General features: G+C 45.7%; 1 protein-coding gene across 2 annotated transcripts in view; it reads right to left on the bottom strand.

The window, feature by feature from the left end:
* ogdhl (oxoglutarate dehydrogenase L) overlaps nt 1–20,838 on the bottom strand; it is a 21,973-nt gene extending 1,135 nt beyond the window's left edge. The window contains exons 1-22 of one of the 2 annotated variants that reach the window (XM_030379380.1): nt 20,479–20,838; nt 19,761–20,031; nt 19,109–19,279; nt 17,458–17,560; nt 16,062–16,177; nt 15,597–15,751; nt 15,072–15,218; nt 14,626–14,716; nt 14,271–14,450; nt 13,575–13,703; nt 12,694–12,873; nt 11,711–11,863; nt 11,027–11,129; nt 10,699–10,827; nt 9,714–9,864; nt 6,564–6,691; nt 4,026–4,204; nt 3,550–3,621; nt 2,555–2,680; nt 1,487–1,559; nt 564–727; nt 131–285 (exon numbers count right to left, since the gene is read on the bottom strand). In XM_030379380.1, the coding sequence (XP_030235240.1) occupies nt 131–285; nt 564–727; nt 1,487–1,559; nt 2,555–2,680; nt 3,550–3,621; nt 4,026–4,204; nt 6,564–6,691; nt 9,714–9,864; nt 10,699–10,827; nt 11,027–11,129; nt 11,711–11,863; nt 12,694–12,873; nt 13,575–13,703; nt 14,271–14,450; nt 14,626–14,716; nt 15,072–15,218; nt 15,597–15,751; nt 16,062–16,177; nt 17,458–17,560; nt 19,109–19,279; nt 19,761–20,006 (2,951 nt within the window). In that variant the 5' untranslated portion in view covers nt 20,007–20,031; nt 20,479–20,838. The remainder of the gene's footprint in view (nt 1–130; nt 286–563; nt 728–1,486; nt 1,560–2,554; nt 2,681–3,549; nt 3,622–4,025; nt 4,205–6,563; nt 6,692–9,713; nt 9,865–10,698; nt 10,828–11,026; nt 11,130–11,710; nt 11,864–12,693; nt 12,874–13,574; nt 13,704–14,270; nt 14,451–14,625; nt 14,717–15,071; nt 15,219–15,596; nt 15,752–16,061; nt 16,178–17,457; nt 17,561–19,108; nt 19,280–19,760; nt 20,032–20,478) is intronic. The other variant, XM_030379379.1, reaches the window with a different exon arrangement.

Raw genomic sequence — 20,838 nt, 5'->3', positions numbered from 1 at the left:
CGTATCACACTGACCCCAAACGGAACCGTCCCACCTCGATTTCGACCTATCGCATCGCAGGGGTGATGAAACTTTGAAAAATAAATATTTGTATTTTTTGGAAGTGGTGTTGGATATGCAAATTACTCACCAAATAGGTTTCTGATTGGCCACCACGGTGAGGAAGCGCGGCCGGACATAGTCATAGTAACCCATGTTCTTGTGTTCCTCCTGGCACCAGACCAGCTCGGCGTTGGAGTACCTCTCCACCTCGCTCCTCACCAGGTCGAAGGGGAACGGAGAGATCTGGAACCCAAACAGCAGCACCATCAGTGAAAAACAATCCAGCTTTCTGTTCGTTTTAAGCATTGGGGGTTATAACTGGAACCAATGGACACAATCATGGGATACACCATTTGCGAGCACACTGGGTGGTGGGGAAATTAAATGCAGAACTAAAAACAACGCATCGAGTTCCCCGCGGTTCCCAAAGATTCTAGGAGGTTTCCTCGCTGTATTAACCAATGCGGCCACTAGTCGAACAAGGTCCAGAGTACATAGTAGAAGAAGAGCTATTTAAACACCTGTTCCAGTCGGATGAGGGCCACCTCTCCCTCCAGGTTGAGGACTTTCCTCTCCCGGGCCAGTTCATAGTACACTTTCCCGGTGCAGAAGATGACTCGCTTCACCTGCTGGGGGTTTTCACTCGCTGGGCCCTCGTTGGGAATCAGCCTCTTGAACCTGGTCCCTGGACCCACCCAAGGGGTTGAATAGTGGACCGGTGGATACGGGTTAATACGAGCGTTTGATAAGGGTTTGGATATAAGATGTACTCTGTTGTTCCCAGCAAAGACTGGACAGTATTTGTAAAGATTTTGAAGATGTCAAATAGATTAGAAAGTGTAATAAAATAATAAAAAACTAAAATTAATAATAATAATAATAAGAAGAAAAACTACTGTCTTGTAGCTGCTGCTCTGGCTGACTTGTGATAAATGAACGACCCATCTTATTTGACAAAAGGTACACTGAAAATATATCTATAAAAAACACAATTAAGAGTAGAAATGTAGATGCAAAAAAAAGAAAGTAAGACAGCGAGGTAGACATTACTGATGGTACAGACTACATAACTGATAGTACACGCAACATTACTGATAGAACAGGCTACATGACCGATAGTACAGACTACATGACTGATAGTACAGGCTACATTACTGATAGTACAGGCTACATTACTGATGGTACAGGCTACATTACTGATGGTACAGGCTACATTACTGATGGTACAGGCTACATTACTGATGGTACAGGCTACATTATTTACTGATGGTACAGGCTACATTACTGATAGAACAGGCTACATTACTGATAGTACAGGCTACATTATTGACTGACAGTACAGGCTACATTACTGATAGTACAGACTACAATAGTGACAGGCTACATTATTGAAACGACCACATCCTTTGTGTAGTACACAAGGTTAACTCGGTAAAACCGGTACCTTTAGAGAGCTCATCAAAACTGGACCTGGCATCGGGGAGTCTCAGCAGGGACTTGGGGGTGAAAACGATCAACTGTGGAAGTTGGAACATTACTTTAAGTTTCATTTTCATTAATTTACATTGAGCATTTATCCAAAGCGACTTACAATAAGTACATAAGAGGTAAAACAATATAACGCTGTCGGTACAGTAAAGATGTTCATAGAACCAAGTGCATACATTAAGTGCCATGACGTATAACATACAATAGTGGGAGGGGGAGACTGGATGGCTATGCAGAGTCTAGGTGAACTCTGAACAGGTGAGTTTCGAGTCTTATTCGGAAGCTGGTGATTGACTCTGCGGTCCTGACATCGGCAGGACCCATTCTGATCAACAGAATGATTCTTGTGTGCTTCGTGAATTTGGGAGGGGAAAAAAACCCAAGAGATGGGAGAAAAAGTTTTCTTGCTTTTTTTCTTTGTTGCCTCCTATATGGCACACGCTTCTACGCTGGGGAAAACGTTTTTTCTGTTAACCCTCAAATAAATAAATAAACCCACTTTGCTGCTCAACCAACCGTAGTTTCGGCTTCTCTCTCGTAGAAAAACAAACAATATTATCCCCCATTGACTCCTCTCGCTAATTTGCAAAGGAAGACGTTTTTTCACGCTCTGCAAAGCGCTGCATTCAGATACAACAGGGGAACGCTTTACACACTCACTGTGACCAGAGAACGAGAGCAGAGTTAAAGATGTTTACTCTATGGCAACTTTTAAAAAACAACTTTCTGAAACAATTAGGAGTAGAATTGAGGTGAGAACGATTCCCAGCATCCCCAACCCCCTGCCCGTTCTTTCAAGCATGTATAAAAAAAAACCATCATGGATAAAAAGTCATAAAATCATAAAAGAAAGAAAATAATGAGATTTAAGTAATTGTTATAAGATAAATTAACATGAACAGCAGTTATAGTAGTAGTTACTGCAACTACAAGTACAGAGCGATAAACTGACTTGCATCCGAAAAATATTGCAAAAGGTCAAATGAAATCAAGGATGAGTGGAAGAGGCTGGTGGGCTCCTTACCGGTTTCCTGAAGGGCAGCAGGACCTGCCTCCTCAGCATGTGGCAGAAGTTAGCCGGCGTGGAGCAGTTCACCACCACCCAGTTACAGTCAAACAGCTGGTGGACCTCGAAGTCTCCTCTGAACTCCTTTGTAGAACAATCAAGACCAACCAAGGAAAAAAACAACTTTGACACGGAATACTGGATTTGATTAGGACTTGTTACAGACCCACTGAGGTTGTGTGTAGGCATTTTCTTATGGATGATGTATACATGTATTATTATTATTTCAAATTGTTATAAATATGAATTACGGTTTAAATAGTTGTGTATGTAACCATTTATACCATAATACATAATTAAAAAAATTGAAAATCAAACAATGGAAATAATTAATCTAGTTATTAATTTCAGTATGTGTTGAGAGAAGAAGGGGAAATGTATAGTGCCAGAACTTCACACATATGCAAGCCCCCCCCCCCCATACACACACACACACACACACACACACACACACACAGTCATGCTGTGCATCAAACACACGCTGGCATTGGTGTTAATCCTGGTGTGCTCCCACTAACTGCTGGATCAATATCCCATTTGTGAAACTAATCCACCAGGATGACGCTGAGACATAGAGTCAGGGTTTGGTCGTCTACTGGTCACCACTACCCACTCACCCCCACTCTCCCCCTGGGAGAAGGGCGTGGATCCAGTGAGCAGTTCAAATGTTGTTAACGAATAAAGTCAAATCAGGAAACATTTGTGGTCTAGTGAATAAATATAACTCTTAAACGGTTAAAGAAACTAAACTAGGTTGACCCCATTGAATCAGCAGACAATGTGGTGTTGTACATGCTTCAATGAAAAGGAACAACAGACTGTTCTGAACAGTTGAATCCGTTGAGTTAGGTGGATGCCGTTGAATCATCAGTTCAATGAGCACAGCTTTGACCCCAGTGGTCTAATGCATTGAGCTCTGGTTACTTTCATGCGTTGTTTTCTAAGGAACGTACAGGGAAGCGGTCTGGGTCGTCCTTGCTCATCTGCAGGAAGCGCTCCGGTCTGGCCGACGAATGCTCTGGACCCTTGGGGTGGGGGGGGGGGGGGGGGGTTTAGGAGGAGAACATCAGTGAACAACACTAGAGACCATCGTTACCTCCAGTTGATATTGTCATCGAATCAACCCCGCCCTATAAGAGATCTGTATAAACGGGGGCTAGACGAATATGCACATGAGGATAAAACATGAGATCACATTCGTCTGGTTCCCAGGCAACCCCAGTCTACCAAATGATGGTGATAGAGATAGATATATCTACACTAATTATACCAATTGTTGGTGAAATAAATAATTTGTGTCGAAGAGCAGTGCTTTTATTTAATAGAAAGGAAAACACCCAAAATACAACAATGTTATCAGTAGGAGCAGGTAATGCATTGTGAGTGACAGGTATAATACGGTTAAGTTCAGACCATTTTCGTTCCTTACCATCCCCTCCATGCCGTGCGGCAGCAGCAGCACGATGCCGTTGTTGCGGACCCACTTAGCCTGTCCCGGGCTGATGAACTGGTCTATGATGCACTGGGCCGTGTTGTGGAAGTCTCCAAACTGAGCCTCCCACAGCACCAGGGCGTTGGGGCTGGCCATGGCGAAGCCCAGCTCGAACCCTGCAACCGGCAGCCAGGTCAGGCACGTGCACAGAGGCGTGGCTACGCTGGCTAAGGCCACCGCCCCTTTGCCCTCATTGGCTAATGTGACGTCTGGCCCAAAACATGTTTTCAACGACAAGTTCATAATAATTACTTTATCGGTGTAGTTGTTACTACTTCAGATATTGTTGTGCAGCATAAATATAGAGCTCTCTTTAAAGGTTGGGTAGGTGATTTGCGAAACGCCAGCAGATTTTGAAAATACACAACTCAAATGGTCCTACCCCCTCTCCTTCAACGCTGACTCTGACTCCACCCATTCCAAGTACCTGGACGCGCAATCATGCACGAGCGCGAACAGAGATGCGCGAGAGCGAGCCAGGCTAGCGTAGGTTTTCGTTTAACAACATGGCACTACATTCAGCTGTAAGTTGCACCCAGTACCGCGGGAAGTAGGAGTGCTGGGGGTGCTGCAACACCCCCTGTCCGAGGCCCTGTCTTATCACAGAAAACGATCATTTCTAAAAACTCCGGCCAAAGTGGAGATTTCTGAAAACGCCGGTTATGTGTTGTCGTGTCAACGGGGAGAAACGGGATTTTAGGTTCTGAAGCGTCACATTATGCACCAGGAAATGCTTAACGTCATGTGAGCGCCCGCTGTACCGTATTGGTCCGAATATAAACACAAACCCCATTGTAAGACGACCTATATTTGGAAAAAAGATTTGAAGACCAGATCCGTTTTTTATGAATAAATAAATTGTATTCATTGAAATAATATACGAAAATAAAAAGGCATCGAATAAAACACTGCATTGCCACTAAACAGTAGTGCAAATAGGCCGTACTGATGTGTACACCAAAGACTATTCCTGACACTCCTCTGCCCCGCTGTGTTCGCTCTGGCTGTGGTCGCTCCGAACTGTTTCGGCCCGTGGCAAAGCGAGTCATCCTCGCTGCTGTCCAAGGCATTTTGAGACGCAGCATTTATTTAATGCTCATATGACCTAGTGCTGAAAAAAGGTTATATGAAAAAGTGTGAGGGTAGCGGGGGTGCGCTAAACTTGTTCTGTGAGCAGCTGGATGTGAACGATCGATTTTCAACTGTCCGCGCATGCACTGGTGTAATTGAGCTGCGCTGCTATACATCTTTTTTTATCAATGTAACGAGTTGCGAGTCTAGTGCAGGCTGAATTTTTTTTTTTCCCTGCACCCCCTGCTGAGAATACGTTCTCGCTGCAATGGTTGGACCAGATGTTATAAACATTAAACGGTCACATAAATCATTACTATTTTTAGAAAATGTATGTTTGTTTCATATAATTGTATTGGAAGTCCTGGTTTTCACTAGGGTTGCCGCGGTGTGGACATTTTCACACCGAGTAATACACTCGTCTCCACACCGGTATTACCGAGTATAAACGGTATAAACTTTGAAACTAGGTCAACCGCCACACAAGCATCGGTTTTTAGACCCTTCTCGTCCTTCAGTTGCCGCCAACGTTCGAAAGCAGCGCCTAGGATTATTCTTGATTTCAGTTTTTCTCTTTCAGCGTTTTTATTATCAATTACTCTCTGAAAAAGAGTTTTCCTTCTCTTTGCTGGTGGTGGTGGTGGTGGTGGGGATGGTGGCGTCTTGTCTGCCATGGAAATTGTCTTCTACTGCTAGGTCCAAATGTGGATTAACTAGTTCCAGTAGCTACCGCAGGATAACAACAAACAGGAGCTTGCTCTGGGTCACGAGCTCTGGGTCACGAGTACTGCACGAAGGGGTCGCGCGCGGGGCGCGGGGGAGGGGGAGTGCAGTACGACCGTTTGATTGACGTACTTACTGTCCAATGCAACTCGGTGGCAATGGAAATGATTGGCTGGAGTTTTTCGAGCCCTGCCCGTTCCACAGATGATTGACTTGTTTAATTTTCATGTCAGTACTTCTAACTCAGTGGCTGTAAGCGGGTTATGATAAGGATTTCAAGTAATTTTGCAAAAATGGCCAAAAAAGCAAATCACCTATACAACCTTTAAGTTTCTTACGACAAATGTAGTTATTGTAAGTCGCTTTGGATAAAAGCGTCTGCCAAATCCCCTAAATGTAAATCTAAGCCAGTTTAGCATTAATCATTACAAATTTCTTAATTTGCTTGAGTCACTGACCCTCACAATGTCTTTGCATGGCACAGAGCCAGATAAGGTAGAAAACGCTTATAAATGTTGAAAAATCGGAATATGTGCATTTTAAAAAGATGGCAGTATATGTGAAACTTCAACCAGCCTCAAAACAAAAGCTGTTTCTTAGCTTTCATTTGTGTGATGTTTCTTATCACATGAGATTAACAGTACATGGCTATATAGGTTTTCCGGCGGTTCTCATACTAACCCAGGACCCCGTACTCCGACAGGGAGCTGTTGCAGACCGTGTAGGGTGCCTGGTCGGACCACAGGTGGTTCATTGGAACACAGAAACGCCGGTCCACTTCCTGGTCGTGCAAGACGTGATGTCGGTGACTGGGGTAAAAACACATAAACAGAAACAATTCATTTATTATGCATATTTATTGTGCATAGATAAATAATAAAAACATGAATTTGTACATCAAGTCTAGAAATATAACAACATTCACAGTTAACCCTGTGAGGCTTTTGAAATGTTAAAAGTCTTCAGTTGTACAACAAACACTTTAATGGGAACCAGAGGACGACTGATAAGAAACTGTTCCCCATGATATCCGGTCTTTATCCTCAACATTCATCACTTGTATTCTCTGACACACTCACAGAGATGCTAGTGGTTCCTGACACACAGTCAATCCAGAGAGAGAGAGAGAAAGAAAATAATGATTGAGATAGAAAAGGAGTAAAAGCAAGAGAGTAAGAGAAAAAAAGAAAGAAAGAGAAAAAGGGAAATAGAGAAAAAGAGAAAGAGAGAAAGAGAGCGAGATGGAATCAGGCAGTGTGAGGACATGGGGTGAAGAAGAAGAGGGGCTGAGAGCACGGAGGCGAGCGTTAACCAGGCCTGCCAGCACACTCGTTTAGAGCAGGAGAGTTAGCCATCACTTCCAGCGGGATGAGACAGGGACTTAAATGGCACCTTTAACATCACTTTAATGATGTCTCCGCGCGCACGCACACACACACACACACACACACACACACACACACACACACACACGCGCGCGCACACACACACACACACTATAATAAGGATTATATTGTATGCGGTTTATATTTAAGTATTGAATAATTGTATCAGTAATTTAAACAATCTCCACCAGTTTTTTTTCTTTCTGACCATCATTTCCCTAATTGCGACTGAAATAATGGGAGAAAGGTAATTATCAACTAACCAGGCCAGTTCCTGCATACTTGTTCTGTTTGATCGCTGCTCCACATCTGCGGGATATTTTCATTCTCTTCAAGAAAGACTTTTGAACGGAGCAAGAATCAAAAACGCAATGTGTGTTTTCTTCTCTCAATGCGCTCGTTTACTATCAAAAGGCACCTCAGCCTCTTCTCCACGACAACGGTCTCATGAACCGCTAGCCTCTCTGTCTACGTTTACATCATCCCATTCGTCTTTTCATTTTTTGCCTTACTTCCCCTTTCGTTTTTTTCCTCCCCCCTCCACCATTTCTCTACCCCATCGCCTTTCTTTCACTCTCTTTATTTCTTTCATATACAAACAAACAGCTTTCCCTTATACAGTACATACAATCACCCGTACACACACACACACACACACACACACACACACACACACACACACACACACACACACACACACACACACACACACACACACACACACACACACACACACACACACACACACACACAGCCGCCTGGGGGCCCCATTAGTCAGAGATGGGGGGTGGGGGTTCTTGGTGCAACGCAGCCGAGCACAGACTACTGAATCCATTAGTCCACGCAGTTACCTACATCACCACGACGTGAGCCGGACCCGTCAACTGTATCGCAACAATATGCTCAGTTCCACCCGTCAGAGAGCGACCGCGGGGAATGGGCAAAAAATGAAAGTTGTACAAAAAAAAAAAAAAAAAAAAGAATAGGAAAGAAAAATGTATCACTCATTTTGGTAAAATTTTTACAGACTACATTTTTTACATTCTACGACAGGGGTGAATCAAGGAGCAGGTTTAAGGGGAGGAAGGAGCTGTGAAAGATAGAGAACAGAGAGAGGGAACAGAGAGAGAGCCAAGGCCTGACACCAAATAGAAAGTGACACTGACTGGAATCGTATTCGACCCGACACTAAACCCCAGTCGTGGACGTGTCGTTTTGGCTTCTCTAATACATTTTTGTCCTCCCATCTATTTACCTATTTATTTTTATTTCTTTATCGGCAAGCAGCCACTGTGTTCGTTGTCTTCATCCAGGCATACCATCACAGCAGACAACACACCGAATGGAAGCAATAGATGGTAAAGTGCGCCAGAGGAGCGGTGGCTGGCCGTTAGTTAGCTTGATATATGGGCTGCGACGCTAAGTGGAGTGCTTCCAAGGAGAGAGATAGTCTGGTTTTGAAGAACTGAGGTTGGACAGATGAAACTGGCAGCGAGAGAGAGAGAGAGATGGAGAGACAGGGAGAAAGAGCGCAGGGAAAGGAGGAGGGCTGGGTTTGATTTCTATCCCGTGTCACTTCCTTTCCTCCACACCATGTCGTTGTCGCTATCTTTTCCAGGACACTGATGTTGTTCGATTCCCCCTCAATCCTATTGAACTTCAAAGACGTAAGAGAGTGAACCACAAGAACCACTTTGGGTTGAATTTCCGAGAATGCAAATTTAACGCCTTGTGTCTGACTAAAGGGTATCGTGTTAAAGTCCAATATACCAACAGGGGAGGGCTAAATGTCATGGGTGATATAAGGGGCTTCTTTGACAACTTGAGCTGCAGTTTACTCCAATACAGCTGCTTAGAGTCCATTCATTGAACACTGGTTAAACTGGGCAGGAAGCAACCAAAATGCTTCTATAAAAAGGGATAAGCTATAGTCTTAGGGAAATCAAACTTTTGTCCTTAACAGCATCCAGACAACAAAATATGGGTGACACATGATTACCCTAATTTCATGTGCTGTGAATCTTTGAGACAAACTTGCCATCGTTCAAGAGAGACCTTTAGTCCCATCCCCGTTGTTTGCTATTGGTTCAGTTTAGGTAGGAGATTGATTTTTTTTCTCTTTTTGAGTGTAGGAACCAATCAAGCAAAGACCAAACAGATAAATAACTTTTATGATCGCTCCCACCACCCAGGGAGTCATCACACACTCCCTGGGGTATGATTGTAGCGGTTGTTGTTGTCCGCGATCAATTTGAGGCTAAGCAGAGCAGTTTTAAATCAAGCACAGAGCCGGTGAGGTTTACTTTCCACCCCTTGGAATCATACCAGTGAAATACTAAACGTCTTGATCTGTTCAGTCCGTGACGCCGTGCTTAAAGCGCCACAGAGTTGGGGTTCATTGTAGCAGTGTTGGGGGGGGGGGGGGGGGGGGGGGGGGTCTCCTCACCTGAAGGTACCCCTCTCCACGTCCTGCCCGCTGAGCCTCACGTGGACCCCCTCCTGGAGCAGGGACCCAAACGCCATGTACTCCCCCAGGGCCCAGTCCATCTGACGGGCCTTCACCAGCTCAGAACGGCCCCGCAGGATCCGCGACACCCCTGGGACATACACACACATACTGCATGTAGACACACTTCACAGTCACAGCAGACTGACAGACCACTTGTCTAAAACTCAGTTGCAGACACACACAACCACTTCCATATATGATTGTGCAACACACAGACACAGACACACACACACACACACACACACACACACACACACACACACACACACACACACACACACACACACACACACACACACACACACACACACACACACACACACACACACACACACACACACACTAACGTGACAGGACGAACAGGGCGTCATACAAGAAAGGTCAATAACAGCAGCAATGAGTCCGTCAGAAGGTAAAAGCCAGCGGGGCCGTGGCGCTGCGAGGTAAATAAGCAGTGGTGGAGCTCTGAGGAGGAGCCTAGCCAGGTGCCGGGCCAGACGTGCGGGACGCAGAGCGGCTACAGGGGACGGATGGGCTGTTCACAGGTGATGCTTTTAATTGGCTCTCCGAAGAGCTCCGCGCTACAGTTATGGTAATGTCAAGCCGATAAACAAGATAGACTGTGGGAAGGTTCGGGTCGTTGAGAAATAAACATTGGGTGACCCAAACAGGGATGGGGGAGCTTTCGGCTGCTCAGAGTTCAGAATAGGAACCACCATGTGGTCGATGGCCACGCAGGCCAACACATACAAAAGATGTTATATTTTAGATTGAAAAAAATCTAAATACAACAATACAAGAAATACATCCATTTACTGTATACATAAGACAAAAAAATTAAATAAGTAAAATATGAAAAGTGTAACTTTTCATTAAAAACATGAACGGCGATAAGGTGTAGACTGAGAGTGGGGGGGCTCACCGGGGTGGAGGTTGAAGCCCTCCAGAGGGACGGAGCTGGCGGTGAGGCCGATGTGCTGCAGCACCCCCTCCTCCAGGCCCGTGGGGGGGCAGCTCATGCTCTTCGGCTCCCCTTCGGCCGTGAAGAAATCTGCCCCCAGATCACAACGGGAGGGACTCAAACCAAAGGTTGACATCAATTATGCAATGATTCAATTTACGGAGCTTTTTATCCAAAGTGACTTGCACTTAGAGTATGGACATCGGGGCTCAAACCCAGAACCTTTTTGCTGAGAGTGTGACTAACACCTGTCCCCTGATGGAGCAGGTATTGCAGGGTTTCTGGATACCTGGCCAGGGTGAGTCCAGCCAATGGCGGATGTGAGATATCTTTTCATCTTTGGAGCTGGTGTACGCCTCCTCGCAGATCTTGTCATACTTGGCTACTTCCTCCTGAAAAGAGATATTGTATGTTTAGAACCACTACATACAATGAACATTACCAGAGGTGCGAGCTCAGGTGTGTCTGTGTGTGTGTGTGCTGCTTGACATAATGGTACAAGGGCGGGGGATAAGGAGAAATGAAGAAATAAACTAAAACCTAGGAAGGGAACTGAGCTGAGAAGAGACAGTTCAAACTGTAACAAATTGGACACTCTTCAGCAACACGCCGTATTTCTTTGCAACGGCCTCCATTAATCTAAATAAAAAATGATTGACTCCGGCGATGTGGCCCCCGCTCCTAAGGAAGCAAACCGCCGCATCTCCGAGCGGTCGCGTCTGCTAGCTCTACCATCGGGTGGGAAGGGGGTGGGCGAAGGAACAGAGCGGGAGGCAGTAAATCTAAGACCGGACCGGCGCTTTGCTGTGTCAACACAGCTACGAGAACGACAGGGTAATATTTAAACTGAATTTAATGTGCTTAGTTCAGCAGAGCGGGCTGCTAATAAACTGCTTCGGGACACCGCGGCGACGGCGGTTGTAGCTTTTAAACAATCTACGACGTGAAAGTGGCGGGAAAACTAGGCGGGAACCTCGAACTCCTGCAGCGTGACCACGCCCTCGGAGATGAGCTTGTCCGAGTACTTCTTCAGCACGTCCTCCTGCCGGCGGATCTGCTTGTACATCAGCGGCTGGGTGAACATGGGCTCGTCCATCTCGTTGTGGCCGAAGCGTCGGTAGCTCACCTGGAAGCAGACAAAGTGGAGCCGTCAACAGAATGCCGTTTAATAAAAGGTACCAGGGTTTCCCACAGCACTTTACAGCTCAGGCGGCCGCCTAAGCAACACACGCCTGCCGCTTTGACACTGTCATTTTGAAAGGTTCTGTCCACAGAATGTCAGCATTCTGTCAGAAATGACTTACTTTAAATTCAATTACGCTTGCAATACGTGACTGCCTGATTACAATTGTATCAATTAACTGCCTGTTTACAATTTCCTAATCTGTGGTGTTAGTTGCGGGTCTAAGTTTCATATTCAACCAACACTGAGTGAGTCAATAAAACTCCCTCATTACTCCCGCTACATTTTGGTACATTTGGTAAGCATGATAATGTGCTATTTGATAATCTCATTAAACTTCATTTGATTGAATTTAAAATAGAATTATAAAAGTTTGATTAATCGCGAGTTAACTGACCAATACTATTGTCCAGGGAAACAATTTTTAGATCTTTCCTTCCTAACGAAGACACACAAAATCTGGCCATCGGGCTGAACCAGGGCCTACCAGGTCGATGAACCAGGGCCTACCAGGTCAATATGAACCAGGGCCTACCAGGTCGATATGAACCAGGGCCTACCAGGTCGATATGAACCAGGGCCTACCAGGTCGATATGAACCAGGGCCTACCAGGTCGATGACCACGTCCTAGTGGAAGGTGAACCAGGGCCTACCAGGTCGATATGAACCAGGGCCTACCAGGTCGATATGAACCAGGGCCTACTAGGTCGATGACCACGTCCTTGTGGAAGGTGAACCAGGGCCTACCAGGTCGATATGAACCAGGGCCTACCAGGTCGATGACCACGTCCTTGTTGAAGGTGCTGCGCCACTCCGCGGCCACACGGCACACGTGCATGACGGCCTCAGGGTCGTCGGCGTTCACGTGGAAGATGGGCGCGTTGACCACCCGGGCCACGTCGGTCGGGTAGGGGGAGGAGCGCGCCACGCGGGGGTCCGTGGTGAAGCCGATCTGAAGGGGACACGGATAGTGACAGTCCGTACTATGAGAATAAGTGGTAGATCAAATAAAAAGGATTACATTAAAAAGCTCATTCATAAAATCAATCCCATCATTCCCAGCAGGGCTGCAGCGATTGGTCGATTCAACGGTGAGTCGATTGAAATAAAAGGTATCAAATCAGATTTTGGTATTGGATTAATTGTTTCGGTTTATTTAGTTCACGTAACAAACATTTGCTGCTTTATGTAGCAGTTCATTTCAAATATGTACTTCATGGAACGTTATAGAAGAAATATGCCTGTTTTTTTCTGATATAACTTGACTAACGTGTGATGGCATTCGCCATTATTAATGACAAATTACAGACTCAACATTTAATCTATGAATTGAAAATAATTGTTGGATTAATCGACAATGTTGATCATTAGCAGCAGCCCAGTCATCTCGACCACCATCATCACAAGTAACATCATCATCCTCATCACCATCGCAAGTACCATCATCACCACCACCTCCACGATGACTAGCATCATCAGCACCACCAACACCCCCATTATAACCACAAAATCCCCATTCTACTACCACCAACAGGACCGTTATCACCATCAACAACACCACCACCACCACCACCACCACCACCACCACCACCACAACCATCTTTTCTTAGAGAGAGTACCAGCCGTCTCCCAAAGGGTCCCCCTTTTCCATACCTGATTGTTGACGACGACATGGATCGTACCATGTGTGGTGTACGAGGGGAGTTCGCTGAGATGGAAGGTCTCGTATACGACTCCCTGTCCAGCGAAGGCAGCGTCTCCGTGGATCAAAATGGACATGACCTGTGACCGGAGAAAAGGCACCACATCCATTTTCAGTTCTGATATTTGACTATTTTGCAGACGCTGTCATCCACCGCAGCGTACAGTGAATTCAAAGCCATGTCATCAAGAAGCAGCAGCTAGGGGTTAGGGATCTAGCTCAAGGGTGTCCCAAGGGTTACGCTGTGGACCTTGGATACAGTATCAAGTCCAAGTTTCAAATAAACCAATAAAATAAAATGGCTGTTCTGTAGCCCAGCTATAAACTTGTAAAAAGAATGAGTTCATATATAGTAGATGTTTATATATATTGTTGCATTTGGTGTATAATTATTCTACACGGATGTTAAGTTGAAAACATTTCAAAGGATCAAAGTCAGTTCAAACTTCACAGGCGAGTATTTCACCGTGAAACATTAACACAGCGAAAGAATGTGTGTCAAAACAACAGAAAGGGACAAGAGTTAAATATTAAAAACATTCCAATCATCCATTCAAGGTAGAAGGTAGACGCCCCTCTGCATTTACATGTAGGGCCTCGAGCAGATACTTTTATCCAAAGCGACTCACAACAAGTGTCGCCCCTACCTTCTTCCCCTGGGAGTCCCCCCGGTAGAACTGCTCCGCCTTGGCCTTGCCCTGCACAACGGGGTCCACGGCCTCCAGGTGGGACGGGTTGGCCATCAGGGACAGAGTCAGGGTCTTGTCCGTCTCCCGGTTGATCCTCTCGTGGTACATGCCCAGGTGGTACTTGACGTCCCCTGAACCCTGACCACACACACACGCACACACACACAAGTGACGGAATGGATTCTACATGGGTGCACTGTTTGTTTGACACACACACACACACACACACACACACACACACACACACACACACACACACACACACACACACACACACACACACACACACACACACACACACACACACACACACCTCGTCTGCAGCCTCCAACTTGGGGTCGAACTGGCAGAAGATCTGGTTCAGTTCCTTGCGAATCACGTTGGCCAGGACATTCAAACGACCCCTGGCAGAAGAGAAACGTTTCTATTTATTTTCACCTAAGTGACATCAGAGGTTCATCGTCATAACATTGGTATAAGCTACATTTTAAGTTTCTTTTTTCTTTTCTTTTTTTTTTCAAGGACAGGGAAATTCTGGACAATTTTACAATGAAGATATATTTGATATCTGTATCTTTTTATAGTTTTATTAGTAAGTGTACATAAGTCATTATTCAATGCAGGATTAATTAGGATTTAAAAATACACATCAAGGCGATCTTGATTATGAATTCGGCATGTTTCTCTGAACGCCATATGATCAAACAACATATTTATAGAAAGATATACTATACAAGGTTTTTCAAAACAGTCCAATACCGATGAGGCATCCCCATGATGATGCTGTCGATGCCAGCAGCGCTGGAACTGTCTATGATCATCTTAAGAGCGGGAATGAGGACCTCGCATCCCTCCAGACCAAACCGCTTCTCCGATGACCACTTCCTAGCCAGGAAGTCCTCAAACCTACATAGGAAAACCCATTAGGTCCGGTAGCTGTACCTGCCCACCTGTAGGCACCCTTGCCCAACCCTACCTGCTTTTTAATGGCATGTATCTGTATTCACTGTAGGACACTTTGTATAAAACCCTTTCGGCACATTGCACTCCTAACCATCTCTGGTAGGAGGGATCTTCCACTCTGCGTTCCTTCTCAAGGTTTCTTCCCTGATCAGGAGTGCTTCCTTGCTCTTTTGGGGGATAGTGTTAGGGGAGGTGTCATAAAATGTGTCTTGTGAGCCATTTGAGACTGTTATTGTGATTCAGGGCCAACTATACCGATACTGATATATTTTGATATTGATACCAATTCCAAACAAATAAAATGGAGGTGTTCTTGCTGACCGTGTGGATCTGACCAGGCGGGCCAGCAGGGTCCTCTTCTCGGCGCTGGTGAAGTGCATGGCTCCGGGGGGCTCGAACTTCCCCCGGATCCACTGGCACTGCTCCACACTGTTGATGAACATGAACTCCACGCCCACGTGGCCACAGTACGACGTCTGGGAGAGACCAAGAGACCCCACGATTAAACGCCAAACAGACTCAACGCTGTCCAGCCTGTCCCGGACATTACTGACCGAGAAGGAGAAGTACACTCTTTCTCATCCATCCGACTCCACTGGATCAAGCTCCTAACTATTATTATGAGTGGGCAGGGTAACTTAGTGGCCAGGGTTTTCAACCAAAAAGGTATGCACACTCTGAGCTTCCCAAGGCTTATAAGCATCTGTGAGCCAGCTGCATACCCTGCTCCAGAATAAGATGCATCTGAACCCTTGCAGGTAGACTATCATGGACAACCAACTGTACCTCCAGCCTGCGGATGATCTCCCTCAGGGGCAGAGTGGTGTCCCCTCCCCCGATGAAGGTGGTGAAGGGCAGCCGGAAGGTCTTGTCCAGGTCGCTCTCATCCAGACCGTAGAACCCTTTAACACAGGCCTCAGGTCAGTGGGGGAACAGCACACAGAGAGATGTGCCCAGGTTATCTCTGAGACAGCGTAACTTCTGTCGGTATCCATCACTGAACAAGGTGGTCTTTTGATATTTAGCCAACCCCAACGCTTGTCAAGTTGAACACTAGTCAGTAAAAGTGAGAGTAAAACCGGATATGAAAGGAATGCAGGATTATATTTAGACCTAAATATAAAATAATTGAATCTCATCCATGATCTTAATTAACTTAAGTGAACAACCATAGCAACAAACAATTAAAAGTAGGTAAATGTGTTTTTAAGACGAGCCGGCGGAGTCAGTGGCTTCTACCTCAGCTTAGCATCTCCTGACCACCACAGGCTACCTGGAGGGGGAGGGGGGGGGGGACTGCATGAGCTCAAATACTACCAGCAACACAAGAGGAGACAGGTGCAAATCACATTACAAACGCAGGATAGAGAAAAGCAAGGATAGACTTGCATGTCCAATCAGGAGGACAATAGATGGAGAGGGCCGACATAACCAACATTACCAACTAACATTACCTGTCACCGTAGGAAGCGGTGTATCTGCTTAAGACGATACAGATCGCGCTACGGTATATCCTGGCCAGACAAGCATCCCTGATAACAAGTAGTGAACACAGCTGCAAATCCCCCCCCCCCCCCCCCCCCCCCCCCCCCCTCTTTGCTTATCTCGTCTCTCTTCTTCTATGGGGACTGTTACGGCCAACCAGAGGCTGTTTGCCTGTTTTACATCCGCTCATCCTCAAGGCCGCTAAATGAATTGGGAGCGCAACGAGCAGCATGGCTCTCGGATGAATGGCAGCATTACACAGCGGCCTTTGAGAACGCAGAGTTGTCGTGAAATGGTGATGTTGGTTTTTATGGTTCTGAGAGAATCCAAGCCCAGCGAAGAATGACTACCAAAGGACGAGTTATTTATTGGAGGGGGGACTAGGATAATAAAACGATGTGTTGTTTATAGATTCAAGTTTGTCAATTCTAAGTGCTTTTGTATAAAAGTAAACCATTTAAAGAATCGAATTGGACAATGAAAAGTAAAACGCCGCAGTGAGTTCTAAAGTCATCGCAGTAAGTTCATCGCAGTAAAACATCGCAGTAAGTTCTTAAGTCATAAAGGCAACAAAAAAGCAAAAGTGAATACTGTAAACAGTAGGTACCTCTTTATCACCACTATTATCCGGCCCTGTTCGCAGCCTGTTTGAGGCAGCATATCATTCTGGTTAATAAAGAGGGGGTGTTTCATTTACCCAGTTTGTCGATTGTGGTGATCAGGTCGGACGGCACAAAGCAGTCCAAGTCAGCTTCCAGAATTCCCAGTGGGTCTAACTGGGCGACGTGGTGTCCACGGATCTACAGGAAGAGATAAGACACATGAGGGTGGGGTATGGAGGAGTAACCGGGTAGTGGTGGAGAGGGTAGTGGTGGTGGTGATGTCGATGATGATGGAGATGGTTGATGTAGCGGTTGGTGGTAGAAGAAGGGATGATGCTGGCTGTAGTCAGGGTAGCCGGTGATGATGGTTGAGGTTGTGACGGTGGGAGAGACGGCAGTGTTGGATGTGATGGTGGTAGTAGTGAGAATAGGTATTGGTGATGGTAGTAGAGATGATAACGATGTTGATGGTGGTAGAAGTGATGGTATTGATGGGGGTGATGGTAGTAGTGATAATAGTGGTGCTGTTGGTAGTAGTGATAGTGGGGGTGGTGGTGCTGATGATATAGATATAGATAGCTGTTGTTGGGACTAAGTGACAGGTTAGAGAACAGCAAAGCCACTACGGTGTGGTAAGCAGAATTAGATACGAGGGGAATGAGAGTGAATGTGAGGAGCAGGTCATTCTGATGACAGAGGAAAATCCCTTTGGGAGTTCCCTTAAGCATGAACACACACACACACACACACACACACAGCTTGTGTATCGAGTGCACTAAAAACACAGAATCTTGACACAACACACACTCCCCCAAGGTTTGTAGCGAGTAGGGAATAAGAAGATGTCATTGCCAAAAGACAGAATTTAATAAATCCCTGGGATAGTTCCTCTAATTAATGTGAGGGCGAGGGGAAATGCTACCACCTGTTTTGCTTAAGTAGTCTCTTTGATATTTCCATTTTCAAAAAGCTGCTCGGCTATGTAGGTTACAGTTAATCTTGCAATTAGCATAACCTCATGCAGTGACAAACAAATTGTGTATTCCTTTTAATAAGCGCTGGCAAGCAGTGCAAACAGCTTCACTAGCCCTTCCAAGGGCCCTGACAAGTCAATTCCACATATTGGTTTTTGACAGGTTTTAAATAAAAACACAAACGCACCACTAAAGGGTAACAAATGAGATGAACAAATTAAGAATAAATGCAACCCAGACATGCAACATTTGACCTGGGGTGAATGAAACTGTACGCATAACCACAGCTGTAATTAAAGCAAAACAAAAAACAATACCCTTTGAGAAATATACATTTATCAATTGCGATGACACACACTCCCCTCTGTGTGTGCGTGTGTGTGTGTGTGTATATACTGTATATATGCAAGTCTGTTTGTATGTGAGTAAGTCTGTTTGTGTGCGAGTGAGTCTGTTTGGTTGTGAGTGAGTCTGTTTGAATGTGTGTGGGAGTCTGTTTGTGTGGGAGTGAGTTTGTTTGCGAGTGAGTGCGAGTCTGTTTGCGAGTGAGTGAGTGAGTGAGTGAGTCTGTTTGCGAGTGAGTGAGTGAGTGAGTCCGTTTGTGAGCGAGTGAGTGAGTGAGTGTGTTTGTGAGTGAGTTTGTGAGTGAGTTTGTGAGTGAGTGAGTGAGCGAGTGAGTGAGTGAGTGAGTGAGTCTGTTTGTGAGTGAGTGAGTGAGTGAGTGAGTGAGTGAGTGAGTGAGTGAGTGAGTGAGTGAGTGAGTGAGTCTGACCTGGTAGGCTCTTATGAGGGTGTGCACAGCCAGGTGATCCTCCACCACCTTGCGGGCCATGCTGGGAGTCTGATGGCCAGCACGGCCCTGCAGCAGGGCCGAGGGGGGGCCCTCCACTGCCCCGTCGGACACAGCCCCAGCCTGGGCGTGGCGGAAGAACGTGTCCCAGGACTATAGGAACCAGGACGGATCTAGTGTCAACACTCCTTACAATAGCGCATAACAACAATGATGTGAAAGGACGTCAATGGATAACTCATGAAAGGGCGTTCTTTCACCTTTCCTAATTGTTGGTACTGAAATACAAGTAATACAGTTATTGAGAGTATTTAACAATAACATCTAATAACTCTGGCGCCAGTTAAGGCTCACACTGACATTGCATCTTCATTTCCCCAGGCCTTGAAGTAACACTACTGAGACAAATATTTATTACCGCTAACCATTTATTCTCCCACCAAGGTAAGATCATGTTTAGGTAGGCCTGTCCTACTGTTTCACATAGCAATTTGGGTGAGATAGTCATCAATAATCATAATATATATGAATACTTATTAATAATAATAATGATAATGATCAAAGGAAACACTTGTTTGAACAAGAGCGTTCAAAGGGTGAATAACAGGACACACATTTAGGACATCATCATCACCTCGTGGACATTTGTGGGATCCTCCAACCAGGCGAAGTACATTTCCTCCACATAGCTTGAGCTTGAGCTGGTGCTGCTGCTGCTGTTCACAGCGGTGGGAGCCGAAGGCCCGGCAAAGCAGCTCCTAGCCGACCCTGCCAACACAGATCGGCAGGCCGGACCCCCTCCACCTCCTCCACCGGGCAGCAGCAGGCACTGCCAGCCTCTACTCCTCAGGATACCTGCTAATGCACGGAACTGACTCATGGCAGGCTAGTCGCAGTTGCTGGCTCTGCATGGAACAGATGTAGGATAGGTTAAGGGGATAGAGGGACAAGTTCTTCTGATAGCGAATGTTAGAGATGGGGGTTCTTAAGTGTTTCGCAAGGTTGGGCTGGCTACACATTGCTAGAGGCTCCTAGAGCTATGCTGCCCTCAAATCAGTATTCCTTGGCTTTTCTTCCAAGATACGGGCCTAGTCCAAAATAAGTATTAATTGGTGACCTGGCTTTATGTATTTGCACATCAAGGATGCGCAAAGGTCGCTGTTGCATTAGAGTTCAATGCGTTGCAAATATTTATTAAGGAACTACGATCTTGCACGACAGGAAAGTTGCCAGAGATCTGTGAGCGATGCAACTATATCCTAAATAAGACGCGTGGCCGCAAAAGAGACATGTGGGTTTGTAGCCAACATAGCCCATAGACTAGTCAAATACATGCAATGATGGCTTCTCACCTTTGCGGTAGACGATTAATGCAGAATAGTTGCTAGACCCTACATCAATGCAATGTTACTGCTGTTCGACTCTCTAGGTCTGTGGAATTGGACCACTGCACTAATCCCTCAACGTCAAAACAAATCCGTATTGGATAAGCTTCACTCTATCTTGTGCCAGTGAAAAAAGGGCGCACGATATACGAGAGCAACCGCATCATCTGTGCCCTTTTTTCATTCCTTGATCGATTGTATTTACCTTAATGTTACCAGCCCAATGTGCTGTTTGACTCTTTATTCATCGTCTCGTTACTAGGAGATATACAACACTAGAAGGAGGACAGGTTGGCAAAGAAGGCGACACGAATAGCGTCGGCGCGA

Source organism: Gadus morhua, chromosome 15, assembly GCF_902167405.1.
Source record: "Gadus morhua chromosome 15, gadMor3.0, whole genome shotgun sequence".
In the NCBI taxonomy this organism is placed as follows: domain Eukaryota; kingdom Metazoa; phylum Chordata; class Actinopteri; order Gadiformes; family Gadidae; genus Gadus; species Gadus morhua.
The sequence above is the reverse complement of the archived record's forward strand: the minus strand, read 5'-3'. Positions and strand labels throughout refer to the sequence as shown.